The sequence below is a fragment of the Staurois parvus genome, unplaced genomic scaffold (assembly GCF_062004578.1).
Source record: "Staurois parvus isolate SC_StPar_1 unplaced genomic scaffold, SC_StPar_1.0 ptg001014l, whole genome shotgun sequence".
Taxonomy (NCBI): domain Eukaryota; kingdom Metazoa; phylum Chordata; class Amphibia; order Anura; family Ranidae; genus Staurois; species Staurois parvus.
This window is the reverse complement of record NW_028318810.1, coordinates 149,103-175,186: the sequence shown is the minus strand read 5'-3', so window position 1 is coordinate 175,186 and position 26,084 is coordinate 149,103. Positions and strand designations below refer to the sequence as shown.

The window sequence follows — 26,084 nt, the reverse complement described above, 5'->3', positions numbered from 1 at the left end:
CCTCATACACCTACTCCCCTCATACACCTACTCCCATTACTCTACTCCTACCAAATACCTACCCCCATCACAATACCCTCCCCGTACACCTAGTCCCACCACTCTGCTCTCCCCTCACAACTAATCTAATCACAATACAATCCTTACACATCTACCCTCCCCATACTCCTACTCCCACCACATACCTACCCTTGTCACAATACCCTCCCCATACACCTACTCCCACCAGTCTACTCTCACCATATACTGTACCTACCCTTATGATACTCTTTCCACATATCTACTCTTCTCAAAATACTCTTCAAACATACCTACTGTCCTCACAATCGCCTCCACAAACACCTGCTCTCATCACACTACTCTCACCACATACTTACTTTCATTACTCTACTCTCGTGTTACACCTACACTCATCACAATATGCTCACCACAAACCCATTCTCATCACTGTACTCTCACCACACACATACTCCTCACAATACTCTCCAGGCACACCGACTGTCATAACTCTACTGTGGTGGGAGGTGTATAGGGAGAGTAGAGTGAGGAGGACAGGTTTGTGGTGAGGGTATCGTGTAAGTGTGTGGTGAGAATAGCATAATGAGTGTAGGTGAATGGCGAGAGTATTGTGATGAGTGTAGGTGAATGGGGAGAGTATTGTGATGAGAGTAGGTGTATGTGGAGAGTATCATGAAGAAGGTAGGTATGTGATGAGAGTAGGTGTATTTGGAGAGTATTGTGATGAGGGTAGGTATATGGATAAGGGTAGAGTGTTGGAGTAGGTTTTTGGAGAATCCTCTTGCCATACACCGACTCTCATCACAGTACTCACAATAAACCTACTCTCATCACAATACTTTCCCCATACTTTCCCCAAACATCTACTCTCATCACTCTACTCTCCCCGTTCGTCTACTCTCAACACTCTACTGTACCCGATCATCTACTCTCATCACTCTACTCTCCCCGTTCCTCTACTCTCATCACTCTACTCTCTCCGTTCCTCTACTCTCATCACTCTACTCTCTCCGTTAATCTACTCTCATCACTCTACTGTACCCATTCATCTACTCTCATCACTCTACTCTCCCCGTTCCTCTACTCTCATCACTCTACTCTCCCCGTTCCTCTACTCTCCCCGTTCATCTACTCTCATCACTCTACTCTCCCCGTTCCCCTACTCTCATCACTCTACTCTCCCTGTTCCTCTACTCTCATCACTCTACTCTCTCCGTTAATCTACTCTCATCACTCTACTCTCTCCGTTAATCTACTCTCATCACTCTACTCTCCCCGTTCCTTTACTCTCCCCGTTCATCTACTCTCATCACTCTACTCTCCCCATTCATCTACTCTCATCACTCTACGCTCCCCGTTCCTCTACTCTCATCACTCTGTTCTTCCCAAACATCTTATCACTCTACTCCCCACACACCTACTCTCATCATTTTATTCACATCGCTGTCTCTTCTTTAAGTCCACAAAAATACCAGCCTGTGCCAGTTGAGGCCTTATAACTGGAAGCCTGATGTTAACTTTAGGCTGGGCTTTGATAGTCCTTGATGATAATAGAAAACACATTTTAAATGGCTTTTGTATTTTGAAAATATGGCTTAAAGGAGCAGAAAATGGTTTGCATGGCTCCATCCACTATCCAAAAATAAAAAATAAGCCCCATGCCTTCTGTTTAAGAAGCCTCTATTGTGCTTCGCACTGGTTCAGTGGAAGGCTTTTTGGTTCCTTTTGGTCCACCTACCTTTATACTTACCAGTCCACTACACAGATACATTTCATGAAGGAATTCATGAGGGTTAGTTTTAAATATCCACAAGTATTTCCCCACAGAGTTATGGATACATAAAGCATCTGGCATTTGTTATTTCAGACAGAGTTTTGTACGTCGTGGTTTGTTCCCCTTCAAGTGAAGGCCTAATAGTTGACCTTTGCAGACAACCTTCAGGCCTGTGCAGTGCTGAGCTCAGTGAATGAGAACATGTGTACTGTGCCATTCACACCATTACATATTTTCTACCAGACGGTAAGCACCACCTTTTTTTTTTTTTTTTTTTTCCTGTGTGTACAGTACTTAGCATGAGTAAAAATCCTTGTACTGGGTGGGATTGAAAAATCTGATGGCACAATGGTTGCATCTGTCATTTCTTAGTATTAGGTCCTATAAGGTCTAGATAGTGACAACTACCGGCAAGTAAGGGCAACCATGCATGGTATTCAAGAAGAGCAATTGTCTCAGTAGTCATGGTCCTCTTCATCTCTCTGAGTAAAGGAAAGGAAACTATTATCTGTGTGTATGTTGCTTCATTTTGCTGGGCCAGTCAGTTGTAAAACCCTATCTTGGTGCTACAAATGGTGAGCAGACATCTCTCTGCTTGTCTGTGCCTACTTTGAGGGTATTGTCTCGGTCACCAATGAGATTCAGTCCTACTTTGGAAATTAAAAAAGTGATAGCTGAAGCAAAGACCAAAGTTACACCCCACAGGTTAAGGAAGTGGACCAACCTCCTGAACATGTGAGGAGCGCAGTGGACAGCAGAAAATTCAGACTAAGGGTGGTGTTGTCAGAGGCTGCCTTTTGCTATTGACAGCATGCATTCAAAGACTGCCTTGGCTGCAGTGGACACACATCTGTTCAAAGAAACACAAAGCAGGTCAAATGAAGCCTCAGGACTATCCTCCACACCACACCATTGCAATAAATGGAAACCTAAAGACTATTGTTTAGCATACATTTCAAAAAGCAGGAAAATACATTCTGTCCACTTCATCACTTAAAAGAAACTTGCACCAAGAGAAATATGTAGGCTGTTATTGCTAACCCCTTTCTGAAAATGGTTATTACTTGGCTGTCTCTGGCGTCTGTGCTTTGAATCACTGAGCCAGACCAATGGGGGGGACAGTTGGCACTCGAGTAAACTTCAACTGGCAATATCCTTTATTGAAATGACATGAAACAGCTGTAAAACAACCAACGCATTTCAGTTGTCAGGTCTTAGTCATTACTGAGGTCTGCCGACTGATATGTGTTGGCTGTCTTACAGCGGTTTCATGTCATTCAATATAGGATACTTCCATTTGACGTATACCTGAGTGCCAACTCTCCCTCCTGTGGTTCACAGTACACAGAGGCATCAGCAGCCTTTTAGTCTTGGCATCGGGTGGAGCTGAGGATAAATGAAAGGTAGCAGCACCACTACACCTGTTTCCACTGAGCCAGACCAAGCCTTAAGCCAAAATGAAGTAGGCAGTCCTTGCTCTGAAAAGTGATCCACCACTGATCACATTCTAGAAGGGGCTGACAATGTGTTGCATTCTAACTGCCTGTTTTGACCCTTCAAATCCTACACCACTACACTGCAACAGCATGCATTGCACTTGAAGCTGTTGAAGTGTTGCCCCAGTCACTTGAATAGGTTGCTTTGGCGGTGAACATGATGGGGTATAATGTTTTCAGTGGATACAAAAGCAAATAATTAAGGTAGCATTTGTACACTGTTTTGATGTGGTAGAACTGTGGCCAAACACCTATTTTTACTACCCCCTGCCCGCAAGTGTGAATGAGTCCATCATCTAAATTCTTTGATTTTGGTAGTTTTTGGATCATTGACTAAAATAGAGTATCAACTGATACACATATACAAATATAAAAGAACATTGGGGAACTGGAGAAAGTACAGAGAAGGGCAAACAAACTGATAAGAGGCATGGAGGAGCTCAGCTATGAGGAAAGATTAGAGGAACTGAATGTATTCTCTCTTGAGAAGAGGAGATTAACGGGGGATATGATCAACATGTATAATACATAAGGGGGGATATGATCACCATGTATAATACATAAGGGGGGGGATATGATCACCATGTATAATACATAAGGGGGGGGATATGATCTCCATGTATAATACATAAGGGGGGATATGATCAACATGTATAATACATAAGGGGGGATATGATCACCATGTATAATACATAAGGGGGGATATGATCTCCATGTATAATACATAAGGGGGGATATGGTCACCATGTATAATACATAAGGGGGGATATGATCACCATGTATAATACATAAGGGGGGATATGATCACCATGTATAATACATAAGGGGGGATATGTTCTCCATGTATAATACATAAGGGGGATATGATCACCATGTATAATACATAAGGGGGGATATGATCTCCATGTATAATACATAAGGGGGGATGTGATCTCCATGTATAAATACATAAGGGGGGATGTGATCTCCATGTATAAATACATAAGGGGGGATGTGATCTCCATGTATAATACATAAGGGGGATGTGATCTCCATGTATAAATACATCAGTGGTTCATATAGTGAACTCTGTGTAGAGCTATTCACCCTGAGGTCATCACAGAGGACAAGGGGGCATTCTTTACGTCTGGAGGAAAATAAATTTAATCTCCAAACACGGAAAGGTTTCTTCACAGTGAGAGCTGTGAAAATGTGGAATAGACTCCCTCAAGAGTTGGTTCTGGCCAGCTCAGTGGATTGCTTCAAAAAATGCCTGGATTCTTTCTTGGATACACAGAATATAACTGGATACTAACATTTATAGGTAAAGTTGATTCAGGGAATATTCAATTGCCTCTCTGGGGTTCAGGAAGGAATTTTTTTCCCAGCAGGAGCAAATTGGATCTTGCTTTGCTGGGGTTTTTTTTACCTTCCTTTTGGATCTACTGTGGGTGTAGGATTATTCCTTTTTTTTTTATGGTTGAACTGGATGGACTTTTGTCTTTTTTTCAGCCAGACTAACTATGTAACAGAATACTAAGGAAAGTAGCAAATTCAGGCAAGTTCAGCAATGGTCGCCTATCCATTTCTGATTACAGTTTTCTTTTTTTTTCTTATTAAGGTTTTATTAACATTTTTCCATTTAAATGGCAAAACACAGACTTTAGGAACATTACATGGACCTTTACAGTAGGTTTTAATCAATACAGTGCAGTTGACATGCATTTTCCGACAATCTAGGACCATTTGCATTTTTCAGGCAGCATATTGTGGAAGAGGCATAGAATCGAAAGTCCCAACAGGGAACAAACCGGCAAACATTTTACATAGGGAGGCATTGGAGAAGTTCCATGCTTGGGGAAATTACTTGTTATTTTTGGCCTATGTTCAGCAGTCCTCCTCATATCTGTTGCTGTTAGTGGTTAATCTAACACGTTCTATTGCATTTTGAGGTCTGGAACTGTCTCAAGAAAAGATTTACAGGATGCTGTGCTTTTGTAGTGTATCTTCTCCAGATTTTTCAGTATCTTTCACTGTAAGCTTTTTGGAGAATCTCTCCTATTAGATGTATCTTGAAGACTTGTATTGTCCATTCCACTACTGATGATGTACTAGCTTTTTAGTTTTTCGGGTTTAGGCTTTTGGTCGTGTTCAAGAGGTGGGATGGCAAACATTTCTGATATTTAGTATAGTATTATATTTAGTTATAATATTTAGGGATAGGTCAAGGTGTGCTTTGAAATTAGTGGACACTGGGGTCGTGTAGAAGGGGCCTTTATGGTAATTATATTTTATGAACTTGGCAGGGTTATCACAGTTGATACACCAATGTTGTGTTTTGCTGGATAGAATTAGTCTATTGGTTTCACTTTTGTTCCTGGAATTGCTCTTTAGGTTTTGTAACATTTGATGAATATATTTAACCAGGACCATTTTTTTACCCTAGAAGGTGTGGGGTAGCATGACTTTATGGCATTGATAATGATAATACAGCCGTTATCCCTCCATGAATTTTCCACACCCAACAAATATTACATTTTGTTTCTTCTGCAGCTTCGACGTGGAAAATGGGCCTTCTCCAGGTCGCAGCCCGATCGATTCGCAGGCGAGTCCAGGGCTGGTGCTGCACCCCAGCTTCCCGCAAAGCCAGAGGAGAGAGTCGTTCCTGTACCGCTCTGACAGTGACTATGACATGTCCCCGAAAACCATGTCACGGAACTCCTCGGTCACCAGCGAAGCGTGAGTATCCCACTACATCCCTTGTGTTTAAAGTTCCTCCTTGGTAACCGTCCAGGTTCCCTCATTTAAATTGTGTAGCAGAAACTGTGAAAATGGTACCTGGAATCCGGTTGCTTATGGGCAATACGGGTACTTTTTAGCTTCTGTAGACACACTGATAGGGAGCATGCTGCATTGTTTGATACTATTCTGGCAGTGGTGGGCTGGTTACTTCTCTTAGGAAAGCTAGAGATGTGTGGCGAAAAAGGTGCATAACCTCATAATTGTATAATGATTCTGTGCTCACTTCAGACCTTCTAAAAAAAAACCTTCTAAAAGAACTGAAAGTACCGAGAGGTTCCAATATATTATTTTATTATTATTATACAGGATTTATATAGTGCCAACAGTTTGCTCAGCGCTTTACAATATAATGGGAGACAATACAGCAACAATACAGTTCAATACAAGAGGGATAGGAGGGCCCTGCTCCTTGGAGCTTACAATCTAGGAGGAAGGGGCTAGTGGTACAAAAGGTAGTAACTGTGGGGGATGGACTGGTTGGAAGAGTAGAAGATTCCAGTATTAGCTGAGGGCAGGATAGGCTTCTCTGAAGAGATCAGAGTTTTCAGAGATTGCCTAAAAGTGAGCAGAGTAGGCAATAGTCTGATAAATTGGGGTAGATAGTTCCATAGGATGGGGGAAGCTCTGGAGAAGTCCTGGAGACAAGCATAGGAGGAGGAGACAAGTGAGCTAGAGAGTAGGAGGTCTTGCGAGGCCCTATAGGAGCCCCAATACATATGTTGACTGCCCCCCACACCGGCATTACTCTTTATTGATCAGGATGACCTCAATGACCAATTCAATCAAGTCAAGCTTGATTAGTAGCCAACATTCATAAGTTTTTTTGGTGCACTCATGGTATTTTGTGAAGTATTGTAAAGTATAGATTTGAATCTTTTTGGTTGGCTTCTCATGTTTTCCCTCACTTAAACAGGTTTAAAGTGAACAATGTCTGAGGTATGTCTTTGAAGGTTCTCGTTTATCCAGGGCGAGGTATATCTAGTAGTAGATGGTCACATTCAACTGGACTGTAATCTGTAATTTGAAAATGGCTGCAAACCCTTGATAGATAATGATCACTTGCGCTTAGGACACACCAATCAATAGTGCACACTCAATATTAAACAAAAAATTGGGCTGCTGCTCCTATAAAAGGTACACCCTTATCAACATAATACACAAAATAGCAGGAGCGCTGCCTCAATGTATGTTATATTACATGAAAAACATGCTATAATAATGAACACATAACAAAAAATTGTGCAATAAAGTCCTAAATGTGAAATCAACAAGCAAACAAAAATCCCTTTCACATCCAGAAGGTGATAAGTGCCCTGTGCTCCCCACCTGTGTGCCCCCTCACTACCCAACTTTAATGGACTCTTATGATGAAATAAGAGTCTTACATGCTTTTGGTGGGGCATAGGAAGTCATGCTGGAGCTTGTAGTCCTCCTGATTAAATGCTGCTTGTCATTGCCAGTGATTCGAATGTAGAGCTGATAAACCCTTACCCAGTGAAGTGACTGGCATCAGGTGATACACAGAGACAAAACAAATTCTCCTACATAAGTAGTATCTCTCTCTCTCTGCAGTCTTCTCTTCTCTACGTCCATTCAAAGTGCTGAATTTTAAAGCTTTTCTGAGAGTTCAGAAAAAAGTAGGTGGAGAGCTGAAATTACTCTCTGAAGAGCTCAGTGAGGACAGCTCTGAGAGCTGATTGGAGGGAAGAGACACCCCCCCTCCATTTAGCTGAGGCTGTCACTCTGCTGGAGGGTCCCTCCCTTGTCACCTTTTTTTCTCTTGGTGTCATAAAAACTTGTCAGAAGTGATTCATGCTGATAGCAGAAGAATGGAGCCATGGAGAGAAATGACACTTAGTGCTCTTAATTGAGACATGTACACAGTAAGAGGGATATGCTTTGTTCATATTTTGTCTGATTATGTTTAGTATTTTATCCAAGCCACTTCCTAATTTTAAACTGAAAGACTGAAGAGGGCTTGGATAAGCTAGAAAATGTCTTTACAGAACAAATCCAGCTGAATGTGACTAACTACTACTAGGGAACAAAGATTCACCTTAAAGCAACCCCAAACATTCCTGTATTATACAAACCACTGGCAGAGATTAGACACCTATCCCTGCGGTACTTCAACTATTCATAAATCTTCAGCACAAATTCAGAAGAGAAGAGTGAGATTTTGTATCCTGACTAATGTCGCCTCTTCTTTTTCAGGCACGCTGAAGACCTCATTGTTACCCCATTTGCTCAGGTAAGTAAATCTTTTTATTATTTTACTGAAATATAATACAACCCTCCCCTGTCTGATAGTAATCAGTCTGGTCTCATCTGCACTGGGTTGAGAGAAAATCCCTGATTGGAGTAGGGGGGCCAAGGTCCCAGTGGCCACTGCTTGAACATCCAATCAGATCCACCACCTCTCACAGAAGTGGGCCACAGCCAACAGAAAGGGTTATGACCACTGGGACTCTCTATTTGAAGGTCAAGGGCTTTTTTTTTTATTTTAGGGAATCTAGCAGACATAGGACATTTTTACGTTTAGATGCATTTTCAGGCATAAGCCTTTATAAAGGGATCCATTGTGAACCCCCAAAATACTACTTTTGTCTCACTGTTGGGGATGGTTCACACGTGAGCAGGGCTGCTGTTAGAATCCACAGGGCCCCATACATGCCTCTTTTGCCTCCCTTTGACCTGGCCCTATATAGAGAGCATATATAGCACCAAAAGGCAGCTGCCTCTTTTTCCTCCCCTTCGTCCCAGCCCTATATAGAGAGCATATATAGCACCCAAGGCAGCTGCCTCTTTTTCCTCCCCTTCAGCCTGGCCCTATATAGAGAGCATATATAGCATCTAAGGCAGCTGCCTCTTTTGCCTCCCTTTGACCTGGCCCTATATAGAGAGCATATATAGCACCAAAAGGCAGCTGCCTCTTTTTCCTCCCCTTCGTCCCAGCCCTATATAGAGAGCATATATAGCATATAAGGCAGCTGATTCGTTTGCCTCCCCTTTGGCCCAGCCCTGTATAGAGAGCATATATAGCACCCAAGACAGCTGCCTCTTTGGCCTCCCATTTGTCCTGGCCCTATATAGAAAGCATATATAGCATCTAAGGCAGCTGCCTCTTTTGCTTCCCTTTGGCATGGCCCTATATAGAGAGTGTATATATAGCACCCCAGACAGCTGTCTCTTTTGCCTCCCCTTTGGCCCGGCTATATATAGTGAGTGTGTGTGTATATAGCACCTAAGGCAGCTGCCTCATTTGCCTCCCCTTTGGTCTTGCCCTGTATAGAGAGTGTGTATATAGCACCTGAGACAGCTGCCTCATTTGCCTTCCCTTTGGCCCAGCCCTGTGTAGAGGGCATATATAGCACCCAAGACAGCTGCCTCTTTTGCCTCGCATTTGGCCTGGATATATGTAGAGGGTATATATATATAGAGAGAGAGAGAGAGAGAGAGAGAATGAATATACAGCCCCGCCTTAGTATTCCTTTAAAGAATCCTCGGCCCTGAACCAGCAGTGGGCTGGCTCTTGGAAGGAGATATGCAAATATCAAAATGCCTTGATAAGGAGATGTCAGTCTGAAGGAGTGGGTGTTTCTAGACAGGTGGCATTTGCATGCAGACCACCTTAAATAATGCCCACATTTGATGCTAAGACCCCATGATTGATAGAACTGAAATCCAAAGGAGCAGGCCAGGGACAGTCAATTTGGGATGGAAAGGGCTTGATGATTCCGGATGTCCTCAGGCCAGGAAAGTAGGCAGGCTATTTCTACTAATGTACCTTGTGAGATGCTCACAGTGTGCAGTGAAACCAGAGTAAGCCATTTCAGTCCAGGAATGGAGCCAGTACAACTGTACAAGACTGAAGAAAAGGCTGGAGGTCAGCTTTAATATATATGGAAAACCAAATGTATTCCTTTAGTGTTTTTGGATAGAGTAGAGAAGTGAAGGAATCGCTGCCAAGTTTTTTTTTTTTTTTGTTTTTATTTTTGCCTGCGTCCCTGAAAGGTACATTTATTCTCTAATAGGCCTTGTAGGCATTGTCACCAAGGCAGAATGTGATGGAAAACCCAACCTTTTTGCTGTTATCACCAAAACACATGGTGAGGACAAATCTTCCTATTCCCCTCCCCCATTTTCTGTTGCAGGAAGTGAAGAAAAATCTTTCCAAGGGGACACATGAAAAACAACTGACATTGCCTTTAGCCCTTTCCCACTCACTACAAAACTGAGAAAAGTTTTGCTTATGCATAAACTTTGAAGCAATATTAAACCCAAAACCAAAAAGGTCATCTTTTGCAGCTTACCAGTCATTACATGTGGTGGCTGTATTAGTTTTCTTTTTTATGGCTTGTTCACACTAGAATGCGGTGCAAGAGAGGCATGTTCCCATGCGGCTTCCCGCCTTGCATTCCAATTGCAATGTCCTTGCAATCTGCTGCGGGGGTCAGTTAAAGTTGATGACACCCCGAACGCAGGTCGCAAACGCATTGTGTTTTTCCCCCACCGGCCCTCACCAAACCGCATGGTACAAAGTTCCATGTGATGCGGTTTCCGTGCGTTTAAAAAAAGTAGTGCATGCACTACTTTTAATGCAGTATAATTTCAGCCCATGCATATGAATGGGCTTGAAATCACACCACACAGACGCGTTCCTGTGCGAATCACATCAGGGCATAGTGTGAACGGCCCTTTAAGTGTTCTTTCCTTTATTTTTACCTAGTGATCTGACCAGTAAGTCTGTTGTTTTTCAACAGCTTTTATTTATGGAAATACCTTTATCCTAAAAGGAAAAAAAAAAAAGTTTGCTGTCACTGCTTATAAAGTGTGAGCTGGAGTTCGGCTTCAGTTTGTTAGTGTATCTAAATCTGCTAGTACACCCAACACTCCCCTCCCACCAGACTGACAAAGCTGCTGTCCAGAGGTGTCTTTGTTGCTCCTTCATCCAGAGTAAACTCTAATACTGGAGGTGCGTTATTGGTCAGATCTACGGGTGAAAACACAGGGGGAAAAGTATAAAAAAAAGGAAATGAAGGGAGCCGCCAGAGCTAATGATTGGTAATCTGCAGCATATTACATTTTTGGTTTTTAGTTTATTACTGCTCTGAAGCTGAAGTTTAGATTTGGTCATTTTTAGGCGTCCTGTTGGTCCAGGTTGGACCAATGTAAGTATGTGCCATAACGGTGGAATTCCCATGAATGCTGGAAATGACTGTAGTAGTCGCTGCTACCACATTGATTGCTGCTAGCTCTTGGGTCCAATGCAGAGCAGCTGCCCTTCTGCTCACTGAACACAGGAGGTCGCTCGATCGCTCAGTATGGGTGCCATTCAGAAAACACACTTGCGTTTTCTCAGTGAAGGAAAAGTGTTCTGTAGGCAAGGTGAAGATCATGGCGCCACAGCCTCTCCACCTCGTCCAATCAGAGAACACTTTGCATTCTTTGAGAAATTGAAGTGTCCATTGAATGGCGTCCGTGCTGCGCGTCTGACCTCCTGTGTTCAGAATGCAGCAAGATCCAGACACTAGTGGAGATCCCTGGTGTAATGGTGTCTACTACAATGATCTCCAGCTTCCACATGGATCCGACACGTAGGGCACATACAGACTTTTATTTGTCCAAGCTATACTAATGTAACTTTGTAAAAACTGCCATACTTAATCTTCAGCTTTAAAGTGGAAAATCCCTTTAAATTTCTGAGGCAAGTGGGAGGTTTTTCACTCTAAGTGGATATAAATGAAAGGATCTGACGTAGCTTTGCACTTAGTCACATCTGTACCGTGACCTTATCCATGTAGAGTTCAGTATTTCCCCACTCAGGATTAGAGGTGGAGGTGTGAAGAAGAACCCCATATGTGGGATGTGCACATACAAGCGTATAGATGAATTATTTTTGGGGTGCAGCAACCCAGGAGACCTCAGGGTGTGGAGGTGAAGGCAGATCCCCTGCAAATGACTCATTGACTTGTATGGAGAGATCCCAACCCTGTGCAAGACATGGAAACAGTGCCACCGACTGGCCGGTCTGTGGAAGTGCAAACACGCTTTTTATTGCACTTTCCTGGTGGAAGTCACCTTCTCTGTTAATTGAGTTTACATTTTAATAGGAATTTTAAACAACTGAAGATTTTTTTTTTATATATTATTCTTCATTTAGAAGTGAGCTCAAGTACACATGTAAGCATACAAGGAATTCCAGATGCAGCAGGAGGTGACCACAAAATATTAATGGGTAGATAACTTCACCGACAGCGCGTAGTATTATTATTATACAGTATTTATATAGCGCCAACAGTTCGCTCAGCGCTGTACATTACAATGGGGGACAATACATGAGACAGAACAATAACAATACAGTGCAATACACGAGGGGTTCGAGGGCCCTGCTCCTTGGAGCTTACAATCTAGGAGGGAGGGGATAGTGGTACAGGAGGAAAAGCTGTGGGGGATGGAGTGGTAGGAAGTGTGGAGGAGATCGGCAGTTAGCAGAGGGAGGGGTAGGCTTCCCTGAAGAGATGGGTTTTTAGGGTGCGCCTAAAGGAGAGGAGAGTGGGTGATAGTCTGATGGATTGGGGAAGGGAGTTCCAGAGTATGGGTGATGCCCTGGAGAAGTCCTGGAGGCGGGCATAGGAGGAGGAGATCAGGGAACTAGAGAGAAGGAGGTCTTGTGACAGAGAGTGTGTTTTGGGTGGTATTTGGGTAATACATATGCAAACAGCTAAAAACCGTTTTCACTTTTATATTAAAAAGAAAAAGTGGAGCTTTTCTGTCTGCTCTTCATCTAGCAATACAGAACAGTCATCGTTATCGATTGCACATTGGGGTCCTCCAGTAGGGTTGCCACCTCATCCCTTAAAAACTGAACATATATTAATTACACAGGTTCTGGGGCTCATGCGATGGAGATAAGGCACTAAGCCCGGGTTCACACTGATGCAGTGTAGAATTTGCAGCGTTTTCTGTGCGAATTCCACACTGCATCAGAATCACACCCCGTTCATGCGAACCGCTGCGGGTGTGTATGTTAAGTTAACAACACCCCAAAATCGGTTTGCAAAACGCAGTGCGATGTGCAGAATCGATCGCATAGGTGTGAATACCCATGCAATCCGATTCTAGTGTGCACCAAAAAAAGGGTCCTGCACCTTTTTGGTGCAGAAAGAGCCATACAAATGTATGGCTCCAATCGCACCGCACACAAATCACGTGATTTGCATAGGAATGTGGTGTGGTTCCTGTGCGAATCACATGCGATGCACCGCACGTATGTGAACCCGGGCTGAGTGAGTTTAATAACCACCTTAATCAGAACCTGTGTAATTAATGTGTTTGCTTTCAAAGGGATGAGGTGGCAACCCTACCCTCCAGCTCTAGCATGTGTCGTCTTCCCTCCAACAACTTCCACATCTTCCCTACAACAACTTTTCACATTTAATCCTCCCCCCATGTTTTTAGAGAAGCTCACCACACCTGAAAACCATTCCAAGGGCAAATGTAACATTGTCCGGATCCCCTCAGTAGACCTTTTTTTTTTCTTTTTTCATCCCAGCTTGCAATTTCTCTCCTAATGCCAAGCTGCAGCAAGCAAGGCCATCAGATTATTAGTATGCATTAACCACTTGCCTATTGGGCACTTTCACCCCCCCCCCTATGGACCCCCCCTTGGATTGTATAGGCTAAAATGTATTTATTCATTACAGGTATTTATATAGCACCATCAATTTACGCAGTGCTTTACATATATATTGTACATTCACATCAGTCCCTAACCCTCAAGGGGCGTACAATCTAAGGTCCCTAACTCACATTCATACATACACATACTAGGGACAATTTAGACAGGAGCCAATTCACCTACCAGCATGTCTTTGGAGTGTGGGAAGAAACCAGAGTTCCCGGAGGAAACCCACGCAGGCACATGGAGAACATGCAAACTCCAGGCAGGTGGTGCCGTGTTTGGGATTCAAACCAACAACCCTAGTACTGCCAGGCGGAATCTTCTTTTATCATAGACTTTGATATTTTCGAGCCCTGATCCCCTATTCAGATGTGACTTGTGCCTACACATTTTGTTTTTGTACAACCTGGCATGTGAAATTGATAGATAAAAAAAAAATTTGAATAAAAACCACTGAGGCAGACAAAGTCAGGTGACTAGTCATAGAGATTTCCCAGTATGAAAACAATGGCTTGCACTCAGCCGCACAGACCCAAACTGATGGAATGGAAATATCCAGAAGCTTAATTCAAACTTTGTGTAAGTTAGGATAGCCTTTGATTAATGGTTATTGGTCGCTGAATGTTTGTAAGCAGCACAGTGTCTAAGTGATTAGCGCATCTGCCTGGCAGCACTAGGGTCATCGGCCGAATTCCAACCATGGCAATACCTGCCTCAAGTTTGCATTTTCTCCCTGTGCCTGTGTGGGTTTCCTTCGGGAACTCTGGTTTCCTCCCACACTCCAAAGACATACTGGTAGGTTAATTGGCTCCTGTCTAAATTGTCCCTAGTATGTGTATGTATGAATGTGCGTTAGGGACCTTAGATTGTACACCCCTTGAGGGTTAGGGACTGATGGGAATGTACAATATATATGTAAAGCCCTGCATAAATTGACAGCGCTATATAAGTACCTGTAATTAATAAATGATTTGTGTGGTTTTTTTTTTGTTTCAGGTGCTGGCCAGCCTGCGCAGCGTACGCAACAACTTCACCATCCTCGCCAACGTCACCACACCAACCAACAAGTAAGTGCAGGCCTTACACAATACAGCACATGGTAGACGTAGTCCTCCTGCAGGTAGGGTGGTGTGAGCTGACGTGTCTGTGATGTGCATCTACTTACAGGCTGTTGCACATAGATAAGACCATCAGAAGAGCAGCAGTGTCCCGGGGTCATAGAGCATGGACTGTGCATGGGCCTAACCTAAGCCAAAGGTGGCGATTTCTGTGCACCAGCAACCTTGTAACTGCTATACCTGCCCAGCCCAACACCAACACCAAGTGCCAGATTTATACGGGGGCAAAAGGGACCATTGTCCTGGGCCCCCTGCCTGAAGGGTCCCCTTCTATTAAAAAATGTAATAATAAAAAATGAGTTGATTTTGTTACATTAATCTTGGAATTAAATATTCCACCTGTGGTCATCTGAAAACATTTTTTACTCTAGACTGGTAAACACAGAGCCTCTATGCCCTTAGCCCCGGTTCACATCTTATGGGCCGTGATTGCACGGACAGGAGAGCCCATTCATTTGAATGGACTCCCGTGGCCTGGGACACGCAGGGAAGAAGTCCCTGCACTGCTTTGGAAATCGCAGCCCGCACGGGAACCTCGGTTCCCAGTACAACAGGAAGAATGGTCAGCCACACACCGGATGACTGATGAATATAGTGTGTATTTATTGATCCATAGGACACACAGAACACCAGGACATGAATACAGGACCTGTTAACGCATTTCACATGATCTCGTGCTTAATCATTGGTTATGATGGGCCGGACGTGAGCAGTGCAGGAGCGGGTGGCCGTTTATAAACGTCCTCCGCATTCACTGCCTGTGTGCGCTCCCTAGGAGCGTGCTGCAATGCGATCTGGTGCCCGCTGTGTCCGGAGGCCAATCAGTGATCACATGCAGAGTAGTAAACAAGATTTCCCGTCCTGACATCATTGCTTACTACTACTGAAATCTGTGAATGATCATAGAGGTCACATGGTACAAGGCTATTCACAACAGCCTTGTACCATGTGACAAGCTGTGACCAATCACAGTTCTCACAGTATTTCTCAATGGCTGCAGGAATGCAGCCAGAGAGGAGGAGAAATGATTGCTTTTACAGCCTTTATGGGTGTAAAAGCAATCGGTGTAAAAAAAGAAACAATCTTCATCACCCCCCCACAAGTAGTACAGTGTCACTATGGTGACACTGTACTGCTAGGGTGACCGTATGTAAAAAAAAAAACAAAAAACAAATATGTTCTATAAAAATGTAAAACATTTTTTTTAAAAATTAAAATTTTTGGATGTAAACTAATTTGGGTTTTTTTTTTTTTTTTACTAAGAAGATGGCTGAATACATTTTGGCCACGATTTATGAAGAAAGATTATTTGCTAAATTTTATAGGAAAAACGCTTTTTTTTTTCTTTTTTTAAATGTTTGGACTTTTAAATTTATATAGCAAAAAAATAAAAATCCCAGTGGTGAATAAATACCACCAAAATAAAGATTTATCTGTTTAAAAAAATGCTAAAAAATTCATATGGGGTACAGTGTTGCATGACCGTGCAATTGTCATTCAAAGTGTGACAGCGTTGAAAGCTGAAAATTGGCCTGGATAGGAAGGGGGTGAAAGTGTCCGGACTGGAAGTGGTTAAGGTCTCGCGCACACTTGTTGTTTTGGCTGTCTCTCCCAGATGCAGTAGGAAGAAGGGTCAGCCGTACACCGGAGGATAGATGAATATAGTGTGTATTTATTGATCCATAGGACACACAGAACACAGGACATGAATACAGGACCTGTTAACGCGTTTCACACGATCTCGTGCTTAATTATAACCAGATACCTTTCCTCCTGGCAGCAGCGTTGTGGAACAAAAAAATTTGTAAGCGCACGTAATGCATTCAGGAGCTTGGGAGTCAATTCATGTCATTATCCAGAATCCAAATTCTTTTTCTGGCCATTTAATTTAATTAACTCTCAAGTTCTGAACACTAGCGTTACACATCAAGCATTTTTTGGGGAAAACATCGCTGGCAGTATTTTTTTTTCCTGCCTCTAAACGCCCGTCTCTAAACTCCTCTGAATGCCTATGTGTATGTGGACGCATAGGCTGACTAGTAGGGGAGTTCAAATGCAGGGAAAAAAAATGCCAGGTGCCCCTAAGAGCAGCGTTAAAGACGTCCAGTGGGCATGAGGCCAGATATCGGTTTATAAGAGGTTCACCAAACCTGAAGTACCCCATTCCCCCCAGGTCTAAATCCAGCCCTGCATCTGAAGGATCATCATTGTCAGGCAGAGACTTCCAAAGGAACCGTCTCAACCAGATATGTGTCTTTTTTTTAGGGCTCATTCCCATTGGCGCAGACTCCCGCACAGCGAGCGTATGTTTATACTGAGGAATGACAGCTGTTCCATGGAGCCGCCTCCAGCAGCCTATTAAAAATCAATGGCAGGCTGACAGACGCAGCAGAATAGATGCACGTCCCTGGACGCAGAGTGCGTCCAGATGTAAACGCTTAGATGTGCAGGAAGATCCCTACAGCAACTCTCGTTATTGATTTTTTTCACAGGTTGCTGGTGGTGGCTGGAAATTGTTATTCCCGGGCACATAAACTCACACTGTACAGGCCTCTGCATCCTTGTGAATGAGCCCTTATGTGCCACATTTACAAGAACTCAAACATTAATTACTTCATTGTAATGGTGAGGGAAAATGCAAAGGTAAGCTTTCGTTTTCTGCAATTACTAAATAAAGGAGAAAAAAAATGAAAGAAAAGTCCCAACTCTGCTAACTGCACACTGGCATGGTGCATTGGCAGGAGCCTATTAAAGTGGTTGTAAACCGCAGACATGAAATATGAACAAAACATATCCTTCTATAGCAGTGGTTCTCAACTTCCTAATGCCGTGACCCTTTAATACAGTTCCTCATGTTGTGGTGACCCCCAACCATAAAATTATTTACCCAGTAATTATAATTAATGAAGTGTTTTACCTCCAATACTGCTGCTTTCAACACAGCAGCTGCTTTCTACACAGTAGCTGCTCTTTACACATCGGAAATATGTGTTTTCTGATGGTCTTAGGGGACCCCTGTGAAAGGGTCGTTCGACCCCCCAAAGGGGTCGCGACCCACAGGTTGAGAACCACTGCTCTATAGTGTGTACTTGTCTCAATCCAGAGTACTAAGTGTCATTTCTGTCCATTGCCTCCTTCCTCTGCTATAAGCATGAGTCACTTCTGATGAGTTTTCCTGACACCAAGAGTAAAATGGTGACAAGGGAGGGAACAGCCTGTGATTGACAGCCTCAGCTTTGTTTGTGTGTGTGTGTATTTTCCTTTCCTCCAATCAGCTATCAGAGCACTCCTCATTGAGTGTAACTTCAGCTCCTCTTGTTCTGCTTTTCAGAACTGAGAGATCCTGTGTAAATTCTGCACTTTAAATGAATGTAGGGGACAGATAGGTGTAGATAAACAGGTACAACTTTTGTAGGAGGGTTTGTTTCATCTCTATGTATCATCCAGGTATTTCACTGGGTATATGTAAGGGTTTATAACCACTTCAAGGCAGAACAGATGGATAGATGTGTATATGTCTGAAAAAAAAAAAAAGACAAGTATCAGGATCTCACTGTTGTTTGTTTCCCTTTCAGACGATCTCCAGTAATGCCTCAGCAGACAGTCTGTAAAGCCACCCTCTCAGGTGAGCCTGCTACCCATATGTAAAGTGCGCTCGTCTACGTAAGCAGCCATTGTTCTGTAGATCTATTATACTGCACATTTGTTGTATCTGGGGTTAGCCAGACTGAGTAAGAGAGAAGTGAACTCCGGCCAACAAAACTGTTTTGGTTTAGGAGGCATCGACAAACTTTAGTACAACAATTGCCCAAGGAGGTAGGTATCAGCTTGCACTTGACTCCTCGGGCAATTCTTGTACCATCTTTTGTCTCGTAAATTCCGTGTTGATTAAAGCGAGACATAACATATGACATGTAGAAGAAGGGAGGGAAGGAAATGGCCAGAACCTCATTATACTGGATTATTTCAGCCCTGGTTTAGAATACAAATACCAAATCTATAATCTTCTGTTTTTAAAAGAGAACTCCACCTCTTTGACCATGTTTCATGTTACACCCATATTTAGGGTATAACATGACCCGTCATGGTCAGAATGCACAGCCCTCCACCCCTACACACCTTCTTCCCCTTTGCAGGTTCAAAATAAGGGCTTCATGTACACTGCCAGTAATAAAGGAAAAATAAACAAAGGGTTGGAAAGTCAACTCGCCAGCCAGCTTGCCAACAACCAAATTAACCTGTCTAACAGTTTGCATTAAAAACAGGGGTTTAGTTAGCACACATTTGCAAATACATGCGTAAGCCACTGCAGCTGATAAACGCACGTTTAGGAGCTTTTCTGTGTTTTTTTTCAGCAGCCCCTGAACTCTCCCTAATGTTTTCCTATGTGTCCATGTACACATCGTCGTTTACAGGCAGTTGAGTTTACAGTCGTTTTTTTGAACGCAGAAAACTTGCGTTCAGCAGTAGATTTTTATCAGCGTTTCAAAAGCTAAATGCGTTTATAGGCGTTTGTGTTTGAAATTGTTTTTTTAACTCTTCCATTTCCAGATACTGTCCAGAGCTTTTTTCATCATGAAAAATGCATGCAAAGTGGTTTCCCGGTACTCAAATGAGCCCGGTACACCAGACTTTGAGGTTCCACATGAAAGAAAATATGTTCAATGCTGCTGCAATAATTTCTGCACAGAAATGAGCTGAAACACATCCAAACACCACAAAAAAAAAAAAAAAAGACCGCTAATCTGAACTACTCTCTCTGCTTAAAACTAAACGAGAAGACCCGCTAAAAATGACCAACGGGCTGGCCCCACTAACTGCGTGAATATCGGCCGATTTTTTTGTGCGGATGAAAATTTGGTCGATAAACGACCCATCTATGGCCTGCACATGGGTTCATGTACACTGCAGCTGCTAAACTCACGTTTAGGAGCTGTTCAGCATTGTTCTCAGCACTTTCCCTAACGTTTTCCTATGTGTCCATGTACACATCGTCATTTACAGTCGTTTACATGCAGTTGAGTTTACAGTCGTTTTTTTGAACACAGAAAACTTGCATTCAGGAGTAAATTTTATCAGCGTTTCAAACGGCAAACGCTTGTAAATGCAGTCAACCGCGTTTATAAGCGTTTGAAAAATTTTTTAACACTTCCATTTCCAGATGCTGTCAGGAGCCTTTTCATCATGAAAAATGCATGCAAAGCGTTTAAGACACTGCTGCAATAATTTCTGCACAGAAATGAGCTGGAACACATCCAAACACCACAAAAAAAAAGACAGCTAATCTCAACACATACTGCTCTCTGCTTCTACGCTCTCTATTTCTATCAAAATGTCTGAAATAGTTAATTTGTTACTGTTTTTCAGTGCATTCTGGGCATTTTGGAAGGTCTCCTTAGGTTATCTTTAAAAAACGCTTCTAAACGCAAAGGCGGCTAAACAGACCTTTTTTTTAACCAACGTTTTTCCAGCAGTTTCCATCGTTCAGAAGTGTCCCGTGTACATGGGGCCTAAATAAATAAATGCACATTTGTGCTTTTTTCAAAATGGGTGCATTTTTTTTTTCTTTTGCAAAAAGTGGAATTCTCCAGTACATATACTTTGTGACTGAGGCATTAAATGCACCTGTTTTATTTGGGAGCAAAAAAAAAACCCAATGTTGTGAAGGAAGGAAGCACGAACCTGTGGTTTTTTTTTTTTTTTCTGTAATAAAAAAATAACCACATCATGACAGAAAGTAAAACAAACCTTATCACCTGAACTCAATTTTTGGTCATTTTGTTAGTAAAGCTACGTACCATCGCAACTATCTGATGTATTCAGGTTAATTATTCTTTGCTTTTTCATGATAAATTGGTGCTTCATTTGGTGGAAATGTTTAATGGATATCTCCTCCTCTTTTTCGAAGGAAAACTGGCCAATAATAGTTCTAAAAAAAATATATTATTATTTTTTGAAACTTTAGCTGTGCATTTCTTGATACTACTGAAAAAATTCCCCTAAATAAATTCCTTGCTCTTGGATCACATAGATGTGATACCACATCTATGTACATTATTTGTTGTTTGCAGCTGTGGTATTTGTTTTTGTTTTTTTTAATAATCTACCTAAACACGTTGACACTAAATACATTTATTTTTCTTTTTTTATTGACTCTGACTTTGACCTGACACTGAAGTTAGTACAGAAATTGTGACCTTTTGGCATGGATATTTAAAATATGGCTGATCATGCCAAAAAACATTTACTTAAGGATAGTGATCATATGAAGCCATTTATTATCACATAGTTGTTTGGCTCCTTTTAAAATCCTAATAATAATAGAAATCACCCAAATGACCATGATCAAAAGTTTCTCTCCCCTGGAATGTTTGTCCTTGGTACAGACACACAAGGTGACACACGCAGGTTAAAATGGCAATTGAAGTGTAATTTCCACACATCTGTGGTTTTTAACTTCCTATTGGTGCCTGTGTATAAATAGTCAATGAGTTTGTTAGCTCTCACGCGGATGCACTGAGCAGGCTAGATACTGAGCCATGGGGAGCAGAATGGAACTGCCAAAAGACCTGCTTAACAAGGTAATGGAGCTTTATAAAGATGGAAAAGTATATAAAAAAGATGTCCAAAGCCTTGAATATGCCAGTCCGTACTGTTCAATCACTTATTAAGAAGTGGAAATTTCTTGGATTTCTTGATACCAAGCCAAGGTCAAGTAGACCAAGAAAGATTGCAGCCACAACTGCCAGAAGAATTGTTCGGGATACAAATTAAAACACACAAGTAACTTCAGGAGAAATACAGGCTGCTTTGGAAAAAGATGGTGTGGTTGTTTTTAAGGAGCATAATCCGATGAAACTTGAACAAACATGAGCTGCATGGTCCAGTTGGCAGAAGGAAACCTTTACTGCACTAATGCCACAAAAAAGCCTGGTTGCAATATGCCTGACAACATCTTGACATGTATCACTGGCCTTTTTTTTGGCATTGGCACAGTAAAGGCTTCTTTCTGGCAACTCGACCATGCAACTCATTTTTGTTCAAGTATCGTTTTAGTTCAAGTACCTGATCCCTGACTGCATCTGATATGATGCAGAAGCTGTTGAGTCGACAATTTTCCACCCAGCTCCTTTACTTACTGGCAAGATCATCAGGAATACAACTATGTTACAGGGTGTTCAGAAAAAAAGACTGATGTGTTAATGCTAATGAAAGACCGCATCATATACTGTATGCAATTTTTTTTATTTTGCCCATAGTTCCACAATAAAGTAAACCCACCACAAAACCAGTCAATGAAAAAACAGCATATTATGAAATACAAACGCAGAGCTCTACTGTGTGGCAAAATAATCAGAGCTACAGGCACCTAAACCCAGGGCTGCTGTTAGAAACCACGGGGCCTCTTACAGCCGACCTGACAGGGCCCCATACAGCCAACCTAACAGGGCCCCCCATGCCCACAAAAAAAAACCCAGTTTACTATGCTTCGGTTATGAATGAACACAGTGAGTGATTGGTACCGATTACTTATGTTCATTCAGGAATGGAAGAGGTTGATAAATTACTGGAACTGATTCCCTGTATGTTTCTCTCTGCAGCAGCTGAAAGCCATTGGGGGGGAGAGGAGAAGAAGCCAGCTTTCAGCTGCTGCAGAAAGAGCCGTACAGGGGATTGGTTCCAGTAATTGCCGCATTCATCCTTCCAGCCCACATCCGATTCACCCAGCTGCTTGGACCCCTCTGCAGGCCTGGGCCCTTTACAGGAGGACTGGTGGTACCCCCTTATCCACGCCCCTGCCTGAACCTGTAAAAATTCTCAAGCTTGGCTGTAAAAATTGACCATGACCTTGAGCCTAGGTCTTTATTGATTAGCAAAGTCGCCAATACCATTAGAGAGTCTAGGCGGGTAAGAGGGAACAGGGCCAAGAGTAACTCTTACAGGCAAAGAGGAGATTTGCATTTACAGTTTTCCTGCTATATACTCAGATCTACTAAAATGCAGTTTTATCTGAAGGTCACCTCTAATTATGCATTCTTTTCAGCTAATGATAAGGTTGCATTGCCCAGGAATGTGACATTTCCAAAATACACTAAAACCTTAATCACTAAAAGAACCAAGTACAGCGTATGCCTTTCCTACCCTCCTAGTCCACAGCATACTGGTGGTGGCTACGGTACAGATCTTTAATCCTCGGAGATCTTTCAGACTTTGTGTGGTTAGGTAGCATGAACTTTCATATGAGCTGATGCCGCTACTTAGACTTCTCGGTTTTATACTCCACTTCATTTGAGTGTGACACATCTGTCAATCTACATGTTACAATCTGACCGTACAATTTGTACGGTCAACTTTAGATTTACCAAGACATGTAATATGAGGACCTACACAATCTATGCAAAGAATTTGTATCCAATCTTTGCACTGCATAGTTGTAGGTCAGGGGTGCCAAACTCCATTTCATTGCGGACTGTATCAGCATTTTGGGTGCCCCCAAAGGGCCAGTTGTATCTGTAAGACTAGATATTCAGAGCAACCCACCCCCCTAACATCAGATGTCAAGAGCCCCCCCACCATCAGAAGCCAAGAGTCCCCCACACTCCCATCTCAGTGCACCCCCCATATCTTGTGCTGCTGACGAGAAGAAGCTGGGGTTGGAGCTGGCAAGTAGAAAGTGCAGGGTCTGGAGGAGGATCAGGGTAGGGCTGGAATCAGCTGCCAGAGTCTGCTGACCAGGGTAGGCCCTTGGCCCTTCTGTTTGACAAATGCGTTGTGGGTAGACCTAAAGGAAAATGTACAATCAAATTGTAACGTGTGTGGTGAGCTTAAGACTGCCTTAGCACTGCAAGGTTCCTCTAGCAAGACCATTTCCTTCAAGATCTTTTGCGTCCCCAATCCTACTGAGATCAATACTGGGACAGCTATACATACCATAAGATGCGAGCAGCATGGAAAGAATTTTAGAGACATTTCACATTTATAAAAGAGCTGAAAATGTAGGACAGGTACCATTGCAGGGCTTTTGTTGGCTCTACAGTTAACTGGGTAGTGTAGGAATTAGTAAAGGAGTAATTTAAAAGACCCTTAACTGCAGTTTACCTTATTGAAGGAGACTTGTTTTCAAGGGCAAAACTGCAGTTAATGTGTTACTAAACCCAGGACCCTGCATTCACTATATCTGGTCTCCCCGGACCCTGCATTCACTATATCTGGTCTCCCCGGACCCTGCATTCACTATATCTGGTCTCCCCGGACCCTGCATTCACTATATCTGGTCTCCCCGGACCCTGCATTCACTATATCTGATCTCCCAGGACCCTGCATTCACTATATCTGGTCTCCCCGGACCCTGCATTCACTATATCTGGTCTCCCCAGACCCTACATTCACTATATCTGGTCTCCCCGGACCCTGCATTCACTATATCCGCTCTCCCCGGACCCTGCATTCACTATATCTGGTCTCCCCGGACCCTGCATTCACTATATCTGGTCTCCCCGGACCCTGCATTCACTATATCTGGTCTCCCCGGACCCTGCATTCAATGTATCTGGTCTTCCCGGACCCTGCATTCACTATATCTGGTCTCCCTGGACCCCGCATTCACTAAATCTGCTCTCCCCGGACCCTGCATTCACTATATCTGGTATCCCGGACCCTGCATTCACTATATCTGGTATCCCCGGACCCTGCATTCACTATATCTGGTCTCCCCGGACCCTGCATTCACTATATCTGGTCTCCCCGGACCCTGCATTCACTATATCTGGTCTCCACGGACCCTGCATTCACTATATCTGGTCTCCCCGGACCCTGCATTCACTATATCTGGTCTCCCCGGACCCTGCATTCACTATATCTGGTCTCCCCGGACCCTGCATTCACTATATCTGGTCTCCCCGGACCCTGCATTCACTATATCTGGTCTCCAAGGACCTTGCATTTACTATATCTGATCTCCCTGGACCCTGCATTCACTATATCTGGTCTCCCTGGACCCTGCATTCACTATATCTGGTCTGCCCGGACCCTGCATTCACTATATCTGGTCTCCCGGTCCCTGCATTCACTATATCTGGTCTCCCCGGACCCTGCATTCACTATATCTGGTCTCCCCGGACCCTGTATTCACTATATCTGGTCTCCCAGGTTCCTGTATTCACTATATCTGGTCTCCCTGGACCCTGCATTCACTATATCTGGTCTCCCCGGACCCTGTATTCACTATATCTGGTCTCCCAGGTTCCTGTATTCACTATATCTGGTCTCCTCGGACCCTGCATTCACTATATCCGGTCTTCCCAGAACCTGCATTCACTATATCTGGTCTCCCTGAACCCTGCATTCACTAAATCTGGTCCCCCCGAACCCTGCATTCACTATATCTGATCTTCCCGGTCCCTGCATTCACTATATTTGGTCTCCCTGGTCCCTGCATTCACTATATCTGGTCTCCCTGGTCCCTGCATTCACTGTATCTGGTCTCCCCGGACCCTGCATTCACTATATCTGATCTTCCTGGACCCTGCATTCACTATATCTGGTCTCCCCGGACCCTGCATTCACTGTATGTGGTCTCCCACAGTACACACAACATGGAAATGCAATTATTTTAGTAAATATAAACTGCTAAATACCTTTTCTCATCAGCAGTTAGAGCAGTCTTGTGACTTCTATCAGTGTCCAGCTGAGCACTGGTTAATCTTGTAGGAGGAGTTTTCATTCTCCTCTGACTGTCCTATGAGGCTTCATGACCCCTGCCCTCTATCTGGACAGTGCTGATTGGCCCTGTGCTGATCACATGCACCTTCCCAAAAGAAAAAAAACCTCTCTAGCAATACACACCAATCTGAGTATGTGCAGAGTAACTCCCAAAGCTCTGTACTATTAGCAGAGTGATTGGGAACAGTAGAAGAGGGGGAGGATCAGAGAAGACAGGATCAAACAGCCTTTTACACAATGTGGAGGATTAACCCCTTAGGTTCCTCAGTGAGTATAACAAGCATGCTTTACTGCATATACAGACTGATTTTACTGTTGTGGGTTTAGAAACACTTTGATATGGAGCATGCAATTGCAGTAGGGCCCAGAAGCACATGATCCCAGAGCTATCACATTGATATGTGTGGGCTGCAGTAACATTTGCCAGATACGACTGTATAAAATTAAAAGTATAGTTTTTGGAATCTCTATATAGTTGCTATGAAAGCAGT

The 26,084-nt window shown here is 43.1% G+C and overlaps 1 protein-coding gene across 2 annotated transcripts in view; it reads left to right on the top strand.

Moving 5' to 3' along the window:
• Positions 1–26,084, top strand: part of PDE4A (phosphodiesterase 4A) — a 490,104-nt gene that overhangs the window by 365,367 nt on the left and 98,653 nt on the right. For both annotated transcript variants that reach the window (XM_089657626.1, XM_089657627.1), the window contains exons 2-5: positions 5,821–6,006; positions 8,284–8,320; positions 14,750–14,820; positions 18,447–18,496. In XM_089657626.1, coding sequence (XP_089513752.1) covers positions 5,821–6,006; positions 8,284–8,320; positions 14,750–14,820; positions 18,447–18,496 — 344 coding nt within the window. The remainder of the gene's footprint in view (positions 1–5,820; positions 6,007–8,283; positions 8,321–14,749; positions 14,821–18,446; positions 18,497–26,084) is intronic.